Source organism: Grammomys surdaster, unplaced genomic scaffold (assembly GCF_004785775.1).
Source record: "Grammomys surdaster isolate TR1022 unplaced genomic scaffold, NIH_TR_1.0 364, whole genome shotgun sequence".
NCBI classification, from domain to species: Eukaryota; Metazoa; Chordata; class Mammalia; order Rodentia; family Muridae; genus Grammomys; species Grammomys surdaster.
The window spans coordinates 3072263-3083266 of record NW_021604783.1 but is presented as its reverse complement, the minus strand read 5'-3'; the positions used below and the strand labels follow the sequence as shown (position 1 = coordinate 3083266).

The following is an 11004-nucleotide window of genomic DNA, read 5'->3' as shown; positions in this document are numbered from 1 at the left end:
AAAAAAAAAAAAAAAAAAAAAAAAAGAATGTAAAAAGTTCTTGATGAACAGGATACCCAAATGTTATGTGTAAGAGCAATACAGTGTGTTACAGAGCCATAGTGACGGCTGAGAGAAAGGAAGGGACCAGCGGTACCAACCCGTCTTTATTTAGGATGTTTGTGTTTATTATAGTTTGCATATTTTTTTCATTTTTAAGGATTATATAAAACATAATTTCTCTTAATTATAGATTTATTTATTTATTTATTTATTTATTTATTTATTTAATGCCTCTTCAGTCCTGCTCATGAGGTCAGCTCTGCATTTGCCTCTCCTGGTCCTGGGCCTGGCTGGCTACAGGCCCAGGAGCCTTAGGAAGTGAGTTTGAGACTTGTTTCTAGGAATCCCAGATCATCCGCATATTTGGCACCATGATCAACCAGAAGCTTCAGGACTTTGAAGAAGAGGTGAAGCCCATTGGGAACGTGGTGACTGAGGCTACCCTGGATGTTTACAATACGGTGGTCCAGCGCTTCCTTCCCACACCGGCCAAGATCCATTACCTCTTCAACCTCCGAGACATCTCCAAGGTAAGCACTGGGCTGAGCCCCCTGCTTTGACCTGGCTCAGCCTCCTCAGCATTTCCTTCCTCTTAAAATAAGCCTTGGGAGCTCCATAGCAGGGCGAGAGAAATGGCTCAGCGGTTAACAGCACTGGCTACTCTTACGCTGGACCTGGGTTCGGTTCCCAGCATGTACGGTATGTGACACACACAACTGTGTGTCACTCCAATTCTTCCACTGCACACAGGCAGTACACAGACACACATGTAAGACTCATACTTACAAAATAAATCTTTTAAAAAGAGGAAGAGCAGCTGGAGAGTTGGCCCCGTGGTTAAGAGCACTTGTTCTTGTGAAGGACCAGGACGTGTGTGGAGGGTCACCACCTCCTCAGGCACCAGGCATGCATGTGGTACACTGACATGCATACAAGCAAAGCATTCATATGAATAAAATAAATCTAAAAGAATAGGGCTGGAGAGTTGGCTCAGATGTTAAGAGCACTGACTGCTGCTCTTCCAGAGGTCCTGAGTTCAATTTCCAGCAACCACGTGGCTCACAACCATCTATAATGGAATCCAATGCCCTCTTCTGGTGTGTCTGAAGAGAGTGACAGTGTACTCATATACATGAAATAAATAAATAAATCTTTTAAAAAAATAAAAAGGAGGAAGAGGAGGAGGAGGAAGAAGAAGAGGAAGAGGAGGAGGAGGAGGAGGAGGAGGAGGAAGCCATAGCAAGGGGCTAGGATTGGTCTTCTGTTTGTTTGTGGGTTTTGTTGGTGTTTGTGTTTGAGACAGAATCTCACTGTGTAGCTCTGACTGTCCTGGAACTTTCCATGTAGACCAGTCTGGTCTCAAATGGATAGCTCAGTGATCCGCTTGATCCGCTTGCTCCTGCCTCCTGAGTGCTGGGATGAAGGCATGTACCACCACCCACCATGCTCGGGGTGCTTCTGCTCCTGTAGAGGCTTGAATTTGCTCTCCAACACCCACACTAAGTGACTCAAACCGCTGCTAACTTCAACTCTGGCCCCTATTGGCTCCTTCACATATATTACACCCACACACACAGATGTTCATACGTACATATAATACACAAATATAGATTTTTTTAATCTTTAAGAAAATAAAAATAGTATTGCACAGTAAAGCACATGACTAAAGTCATCCCTCTCCTGAAGTGTCATGCACTCTGTTCCTGCCTTCAGATCTTCTGCAAAGGATCTCTTTCCTCCCTCTGCTTCAGTGATTGCTTCACCTTTCCAGGTCTTCCAGGGCATGCTTAGAGCCAACAAGGACTTCCATGATACCAAAGCCAGCATCACCAGACTCTGGATTCATGAGTGTTTCAGGTGCCGTGTCTGTGTGTCCTGGCCAGACTGCACCCCACCCCCAGCCTTGCTCTCAACCCCAGCCTTCACCTCTGGCTTGACTTCACTTCGCCGGGACTGTTCTCTTCCTGAGATCCTCCCCAACTATTTCCCAACAGAGTCTTCTCTGACAGACTGGTTGATACAACAGACATGGAAGCCTTCATGGGCATCTTAAGTGACAAACTCGGTACCTTCTTTGACCTCACGTTTCATCATCTCTGTCCCAGCAAACGCCCTCCCATCTTTGGTGAGCTAGGAGCTGGGATGCCTTTGGGCTTTAGGAGGTTGGGGTTAGAAGGTCAGGGCATGGCTAATGGCCCTAAGGGACCTCTGGGAAGGACCAGGCATTGGGAATGCTGATGCCCTTCTCCTGTGGCTTAGGGGACTTCCTGAAGGAGCCCAAGGTCTATGAAGACCTGGTAGACCTGACGGTATTGAAGACAGCCATGGAGACAGCCCTGAATGAGTACAATCTGTCTCCTTCTGTTGTGCCAATGCAGCTGGTGCTGTTCCGAGAGGCCATTGAACACAGTGAGTACTGGCCGCCTCCGGCTCTTCTATGTTCCAAACACAGTTCCCCCTCAAAGGCCAGTCCCAAATCAAGTTCTAGAAGTTGTTTCCTTTCTAGTCCAACCATATTCTTGCACCAATGTGGTTTATTTATTTATTCACTTTTGACTTGAGACAGGGTCTTGCTGTATAGCCCTGGCCGGCTTGCAGATTGCTGGTTAGAGCAAGCTGGTCTTAAACTTGTGACCCTCTTCCTCTCCCTGGGATTACAGGCCTGCAGTACCACACTTATCCACAAGAGTGTTAAATGGGCAAGGTGAAGGTTAAATGCTGAATTGCCATCAGAGCTTTGGGCACCACCCTCTCCATTCTTACTTCTTGACTTCTCTAATTCAACCTCAGGGGTTTTGATCCCTAACCCAGGGCCCAGAAATTGCTTGGATTTGCTCATCTAGTGTGTTACCCTCACCCCGCTCCTCAGTCACTCGGATTGTGCGCGTGATCGGACAGCCCCGAGGCAACATGCTACTGGTGGGGATTGGGGGCAGCGGGCGGCAGAGTCTGGCCCGCTTGGCGTCTTCCATCTGCGAGTACAACACGTTCCAGATCGAGGTTACCAAGCACTACCGCAAACAGGAGTTCCGAGACGGTACGGTTGGGTTGCTGAACAGGGGCAGAGACTTTAGATAAGTCCTTGAGTTACTGCCATGCCCGGCGGTGAGATGGCCCTGGCCTTTGTGTGCTGGGAGTGCTTGTAGGAGGGACCTCCAGCTCAGAGGCTCAGGATGGGGAATCTGAAAAAGTCTTTCCCTTTGCCCTTCACTTGTTTGGCCAGATATCAAGCGCCTGTATCGCCAGGCAGGAGTAGAACTCCAGGCGACGTCTTTCCTTTTTGTGGACACCCAAATAGCCGACGACTCCTTCCTCGAAGACATCAACAATATCCTTAGCTCAGGCGAAGTCCCCAATCTCTACAAGTCTGATGAGTTTGAAGAGGTACACAGTTCCTTCAGTACTGAGTTCTTTGGCTTTCCTAACAAACCACCAGAATCACATAGATTCCACATCTGTTTCTGTAGCATCCCCAACCTCCCAGCTCAGTCCCTGTGAGGCTGAAGGCCTGTTTCTCATCAGTCATCTCCCAGAGGCCTCACTGGGCGGGGTTGCTTTAAATCCCACTGCAGTCTGCCAGCCTAACCTGCTGTCTGGCTCACACTGCTGTGAGAACTTCAGTCCTCTGATTCAGTGTGGTTTCTGAACAGATCCAGAACCAAATCATAGACCAGGCCCGGGCAGAACAGATACCGGAATCCTCAGACAGCCTCTTTGCATACCTCATCGAGCGCGTGCGGAACAACCTGCACATTGTGCTCTGCCTAAGTCCCGTGGGAGACCCCTTCAGGTGATGCTTCCTGAGTTGTCCGTCTTCCCACAGGCTTCCCCCTTGTCTTTTGGCTTTCTGTGTTCTTTGGAAGTTAGAGAGTATCATGTGACTCCTTCCACAGTTTAGGGGCGTTCCCCACATTGTTCTGGAACAACCCACCAGAGCCTTTTCATTTTCCCAGAGTCAAAGTCTTTTCCCAGTAAAGAAAACTCTCCTCCCCCAGGTTCCAGAAATGACTTTCTTTCTTTCTTTCTCTTTCTTTCTTTCTTTCTTTCTTTCTTTCTTTCTTTCTTTCTTCCTTCCTTCCTTCCTTCCTTCCTTCCTTCCTTTCTCTCTCTCTCTCTCTCTTTCTTTCTTTCTTTCTTCCTTCCTTCCTTCCTTCCTCTCTCTCTCTCTCTCTCTCTCTCTCTCTTTCTTTCTTTCTTTCTTTCTTTCTTTCTTTCTTTCTTTCTTTCTTTTTCTCTGTGTAGCCCTGGCTGTCCTGGAACTCACTCTATAGACCAGGCTGGCCTCGAACTCTCGAACTCAGAGATCTGCCTGCCTCTGCCTCCCACAGAAATGACCTTCCTACTTTCCATCTCTTTGACTCATACGGTCCTTGGTGACCTTGTGACAGGAATGATGCAGCATGTGTCCTGTTGTGACTCACTTGTTTCACTCTGTGATGTCCTCAAGGGTCATCCATACTGTAGCATATGACAAGGGTTTCTTTATTTTGAAAGGATGGATAGAATTCACAGTCTGTAGACACCAAAACCGATTTTTTACTCATTCTCTGTATGACTAGATATTTCAGGACAATGGAAACTGGGAGGAAGAGGTCGAGGATAGCAGTGCACACCTATGACCTCAGGACTTAGACAGCCAAAGCAAGAGGACTGGTGCAAATTTGAGACCCGTTCAGGCTATATAGCAAGCAGGAGGGTAGCCAGGGTGACTACGTATAATATCTGTATATGTGATACCCTGTCTTAAAAAAAAAAAAATCTAACCAAAATAAATGTAGGAAGCAGGCAGAGCATCTGTGTGGAGAGGCAAAATGGTCCTCCATTTTGCTTGTGGTTTTAATTTATGGCATAGAGTGTATTTTACTTATCGCAGGCCAGGTGCCGTGCTGAGCATTTCTCTTGGGTTACCTCCCCAAAGTCCCAAAAAACTTAATATATGCTAATCTGCTGTTTGAGAATGTTAGCTACTACTTGCTCAAGATCAACATCTAGAAAATGTAGATCTGGGCCTTTTTGATCTGAGACCATTTCTTAATGTTACGAGGAGCTATCTATCTCTGAGGAGGTAAATCTTGAGGAGCCAATAGGAAGAGGAGGACTGGGCCCCTGGGTTACTGCAAAGCGGGTGGACCTGTGTTAGAAGGCTAAGGACATTGTGAGTAGACTTAATGCCCTTTGGCTTCTCCCTAGGAATTGGATTCGCCAGTATCCAGCCTTAGTAAACTGCACAACCATCAACTGGTTCTCAGAGTGGCCCCGAGAGGCCTTGCTAGAGGTGGCTGAGAAGTATCTTGTAGGAGTGGACTTGGGGACCCAGGAGAATGTGAGCCTTTCTCCTGACACACCCACACTCCCCTTTCTTCCTGATCCACACCCTGATCTCCCATTCTATATTATTGGCTTCAGATCCACAGGAAAGTGGCCCAAATCTTTGTCACCATGCACTGGTCGGTGGCTCAATATTCCCAGAAAATGCTGTTGGAACTGCGGAGATACAACTATGTCACACCCACAAACTACCTGGAGCTCGTGTCTGGATATAAAAAGTAGGAAAGCCAAGAGCCACGGAGGGCCAGGGTGTTGGTGTCTTTCGAAGATGTTAATTGGTGAAGTGATGTCCTGGAAAATATCCAGGATCTGGCCAGGGAGACAGGCCAGAGGTCATGGGCATTGTGGGGGTGGCAGGTGCGCAGAGAGTCTTAGTTATTCCCAGAAGTGAATTAGAGTCCCTCCCTCATCCTATCCCCAGGCTCTAACACCACCTATACCCTGCCTGGCCTTATGTCCTGTGGTTTTCAGACCATAGTTTATATGGGAGTTTGTCATAATCTTTGTAATCCTCTCCTCTCTCCCTGTAATGTCCCCTAGACTGGCCTTTCCTGTGAAATGGGAAGGCAAGGTAACACATGCCTAGAGATTCCCTACACTAGGAAGGCTGACATGGGAGGATTATGAATTCAAGGACAGCCTGGCTACATACAAGGACCCTATCTCAAAAATGCACAAGGGCTGGCTGGGTGGTAGTGGTGCATGACTTTAATCCAAGCACTTGGGAGGCAGAGGCAGGCGGATTTCTGAGTTTGAGGCCAGCCTGGTCTACAGAGTGAGTTCCAGGACAGCCAGGGCTACACAGAGAAACCTTGTCTTTTTTTTTTTTTTTGTTTTTTGTTTTTTGTTTTTTGTTTTTTTTTTTGGTTTTTCGAGACAGGGTTTCTCTGTGTAGCCTGGGCTGTCCTGGAACTCACTCTGTAGACCAGGCTGGCCTCGAACTCAGAAATCCTCCTGCCTCTGCCTCCCAAGTGCTGGGATTAAAGGCGTGCGCCACCACCGCCCGGCGAAACCTTGTCTTGAAAAACTCCAAAAAGAAAAAAAAATACACAAGGGCCGGGAATGGTTGTTCATGCCTTTGTTCCCAGCCCTCAGGAGGCAGAGGCAGGGAGAGCCCTGAGAGTTCTAGACCAGTCTGGTCTACATAGTGAGTACTGGGCCAGTCATCGATACATGGTGAGACCCTGTCTCAAAATCAATCAATCAAACAATCAATCTATCTATCTATCTATCTATCTATCTATCTATCTATCTATCTATCTAATGAAAACCACACAAGTAGACAGGGCTAGAGCTACAGATCTTTCTGTGTGCCTTAGCACACACAACATGCTAGGTGTGCTTTCCGACCACAGCATAAACCTCACAGTGGTGGCAGTGGTTGTAATCTCAGCCCCCGGAAGGCGGAAGCAGGATGATCGAGGGCCACGGGGCTCCAGTTCATCGCCAGCCAAGACCAGCTCAGACTATATGAGGGAGACCTTACCTCAAAGCAAAATACATCCAAAGCGAACAAAGATAAACAAACAAAGCAGATGAAAACCAGAAAACCGGAAGTGTTTTCTCCTCTACCACCCAACCCAGTATTTCACTTTGACCATCAGATGTGTGGGCACATTTCCCCACAAACCAAGCAGTTCCCCTAAAATAACTGTGTGTCCTAGAATTTAGCTTAATCCTACACTGTCTACTTGGAGTTAGAATCATATCCTACAGATTAAAACCTCAGTCCCAGTTTAGACCCAGGGCCTAAGCCCCATGCTGTTTTTCCTGTGTAGCTGCCCACTCCAGTTTAGCTGAGCTAAGTGGTTTGTAGCATACTGTTGTTGGGTGATGAAGGATGTTTTTCTCTTACTTGACTTCTCTTGAGACAATGTTTCAGGGATGTAGCCCAGTCTGGCTTTGAACTCACTGTGTAGCTGATACCAGCCTCAAATTTGTAGTAATCCTTCTGCCTCAGCCTCCCTAGTGCTGGGCTCACGTGCATGACCCACTACGTCTACCTGGCTTGAGTGTTTTAATCAATGTTGGGGGGAAAAAGCAATTTGTGCCAGGCAGTGGGCACACATCTTTAATCCCAGCACTCTGGAGACAGATCTGGCTTTAAGGCCAGCATGGTCTACAGGTCGAGTTCCAAAACAGACAGGGCCCCACAGGGAAACCCTGCCTATAAATAAACAAATTAATAGATAAACAATCAATCTGTAAGAATGATAGTCAACATCAGTCCACACATTTATCACGTATTTTTAAGCACCTGCTACGTGCCAGGTACTATTGGAGAGAAATACGCCAGCTCTGCCTTCCTGGACATACCAACATTCTGCCTTTTTAAAATGCCAAATATATTGATAAACCCTTTAGTCCAGGAAATACCCACATCTTTCTTTTAAAAAATTCAGATTTCTGGGGCTGGAGAGATGGCTCAGTGGTTAAGAGCACTGACTGCACTTCCAGAGGTCCTGAGTTCAAATCCCAGCAACCACATGGTGGCTCACAACCATCTGTAATGAGATCTGATGCCCTCTTCTGGTGTGTCTGAAGACAGCTACAGTGTATTCATATATAATAAATAAATAAATCTTTTAAAAAAAAAATTCAGATTTCTAGCTTCTTCTCTTTACATTTATTTATTTATTTATTTATTTATTTATTTATTTTTGGTTTTTCAAGACAGGGTTTCTCTGTGTAGTTCTGGCTGTCCTGGAACTCACACTGTAGACCAGGCTGGCCTCGAACTCAGAAATCCGCCTGCCACTGCCTCCCCAAGTGCTGGGATCAAAGGCGTGTGCCACCACTGCCCAGCTCAAAATGGTATTATACCATGCTGATTTCAAGCATGGTATAGAGAATAAATCAGAGTAATAAGAAGACCTGTGGGGAATTTGCTGGAAACGATAAAGACTTGACCAGCCTATGTGTCTGTGTATGTGAGGGCAGGAAGTGGCAAGTGGGGGCAGGGCACGTAACCGAGATGTTGGAGAAAGGAAGATTATGCAGGACACCTCCTTCCTCTGAGTCTCTCCATGCATGCAACTTACCACAAGCTCTCTCCTCCGCAGGCTTCTGGACGAAAAGCGACAGGAGCTGCTGGACCAAGCCAATAAGCTTCGAACTGGATTGTCCAAGATTGACGAAACTAGGGAGAAAGTGGAAGTGATGTCGCTGGAGCTGGAGGACGCCAAGAAGAAGGTGGCTGAGTTCCAGAAGCAGTGTGAGGAGTACCTGGTCATCATCGTCCAGCAGAAGCGGGAGGCTGACGAGCAGCAGAAGGTCACGGGTCCTTCCTTGGTTTTCCTGTTCTTCCTTCTCACCAGCCCACCTCTGCTCAACACAAACTTTCTTTTCCTCTCTAGGCTGTCACTGCCAATAGTGAGAAGATTGCTATTGAGGAGGTCAAGTGTCAGGCGCTGGCCGACAATGCCCAGAAGGATCTAGAGGAGGCATTGCCCGCCCTTGAAGAAGCCATGAGGGTACCAGAGCTGGCGCTGGATGGTGCCAGGAGTGGGGATAGGGCCAGCCTTCTTTGACCCGGGGGTCTGTGGGGAAGTTGGGGGGAAAGGTGTCACCTCAGTTGGGCTGTGTCCAAGAAGGCCCCATCTTGCCGTCTGAGTTCTCTGAGTCAGTCCCTTTGCTCAGGCCCTAGAGTCTCTGAACAAGAAGGATATAGGTGAGATCAAGTCCTACGGCCGCCCCCCTGCACAGGTGGAAATCGTAATGCAGGCAGTCATGATTCTTCGAGGCAATGAGCCCACGTGGGCAGAAGCAAAGCGACAGTTAGGTAAGTCGAGGGCGTTGTGAGAAGACACTTCCATTTGTCCAGTGTTTATTGATCAAGTGTAGGGCATCAGGCCTTCACAGAGGCGCTGCAGAGACCCTCGGGAGCACAGAGCTTAAGAGGGAGAGAAGACCTAAGTATGCATTAGAATTCTTTAGGACTGGGCAGAAGCTGGCTCCTCGCACCACAGTCAAAAGAACATTGATCTGAAGCAACTGGGATGCACGACAAGAGCCAAGCACGGGGTGCCTTGGTGCCCCTGGGGACAGGAGCAGAAAATGAGCCGTGCTTCTCTGTCTGTTTCTCTCTATCTGGCTCTGTCTCACTCCCTTACTCTTTTCTCTGTGTGTATGTGCAAGTACGTACATTGTAGGGGGTGTGCCATATACATATGCATGCATGTGTGTGCGCGTGCGTGTGTGCGTGCCTGTGCACAAACGTGTGTGTCCATGCATGAAAGTGCTGTAAAGGCCAAGAGTCAATCTTGGGTGTTGTTCCCCGGGAACCATTTACCTTTTTTCCTTTTGAGACAGAGAATCTGACTGAGATCTGGGGTTTACTGATCACCTAGGCTGACTCACCAGGGCACTCCGGAGATCCTCCTGTCTGTCTCCCCAATGCTGGGATTATAGGTGCTTGGTACCATGCCTGGTTTTTTTTTTTTTTTTTTTTTTTTGGTTTTTCGAGGCAGGGTTTCTCTGTGTAGCCCTGGCTGTCCTGGAACTCACTCTGTAGACCAGGCTGGCCTTGAACTCAGAAATTCGCCTGCCTCTGCCTCCCAAGTGCTGGGATTAAAGGCGTGCGCCACCACCGCCCGGCTCCCATGCCTGGTTTTTTATTTAAGCATTGGGGATTGAACTCATGTCTTGACGCATGTGTTGTAAGCACTCTCCTGACTGAGCCATCTCTCTAGCCTCTGGACTCTATCTTTATTCTGTGGCTTTCTCTGTTTTGGGTTCCCACAGCAGAATGTAGCTTGCAAAAAAAAAAAAAAAAAAGCAATTTTTGCCCCCAAGAAAGTGTGTGCAAAGCTCATAAAAGGAATGCTATGTCGGGTGGTTTAACTGAGTTTGTTAAGGGAAGGGAATAGGAGACCAGGCTGAGGAGACTGGGGAGGCTCTGGGGGCTGAGAGGATACCAGAGGAAGGAGCAAGATTATAAGGGGTCAAATATCTTGGCCCTGGGAGCTGAACCATGATGAGCGGGTGTGGTAAAGCTGAGCCGGGATGACAGGAGTCGGCCGTGTGACTGAGGCCTCAAAATGTCGTACCTCAGGGGAGCAGAACTTCATCAAGTCACTGATCAACTTTGATAAAGACAACATCTCAGATAAGGTGCTGAAGAAGATCGGAGCCTACTGTGCGCAGCCCGACTTCCAGCCTGATATCATAGGCAGAGTCTCCCTGGCTGCTAAGTCCCTCTGTATGTGGGTGCGGGCCATGGAGGTAGGTGGTGGTAGAAGTGAGAATGGAGAGGGCGGTCCTGGAGAAGCCGTGTGTGTGTGTGTGTGTGTGTGTGTGTGTGTGTGTGTGTGTGTGCGCGCGCGCGCGCGTGTGTGTCAGGTGCAGAGGGGAAGGAAGGGGGTTGGCAGGTGAGTGGGATGGTGGTTGAGGGAGTCCTCGATGCCTGCCTGTCTTCTCACAGTTGTATGGGCGTCTGTATCGAGTGGTGGAGCCCAAGCGCATCCGAATGAATGCTGCCATGGCCCAGCTTCAGGAGAAGCAAGCAGCCCTAGCTGAGGCCCAGGAAAAGCTGCGGGAGGTGAGCATCACCCTGGTCTCTCCTGCAGCCATTCCTCTCTCTCTCTCCCTTTCTCTTTCTCTCTCCCTCTCTCTCTCTCTCTCTCTCTCTCTCTC

The 11004-nt window shown here is 48.2% G+C and overlaps 1 protein-coding gene across 1 annotated transcript in view; it reads left to right on the top strand.

Annotated features, from left to right (window-relative positions):
* Window positions 1-11004, top strand: part of Dnah2 (dynein axonemal heavy chain 2) — a 121612-nt gene that overhangs the window by 85465 nt on the left and 25143 nt on the right. The window contains 14 exon segments of the mRNA XM_028780159.1: window positions 384-572; window positions 1814-1899; window positions 2037-2167; window positions 2302-2451; window positions 2912-3079; window positions 3266-3426; window positions 3693-3832; window positions 5233-5365; window positions 5449-5588; window positions 8433-8643; window positions 8727-8843; window positions 9010-9151; window positions 10424-10593; window positions 10793-10909. Of these exon segments, the coding sequence (XP_028635992.1) occupies window positions 384-572; window positions 1814-1899; window positions 2037-2167; window positions 2302-2451; window positions 2912-3079; window positions 3266-3426; window positions 3693-3832; window positions 5233-5365; window positions 5449-5588; window positions 8433-8643; window positions 8727-8843; window positions 9010-9151; window positions 10424-10593; window positions 10793-10909 (2055 nt within the window).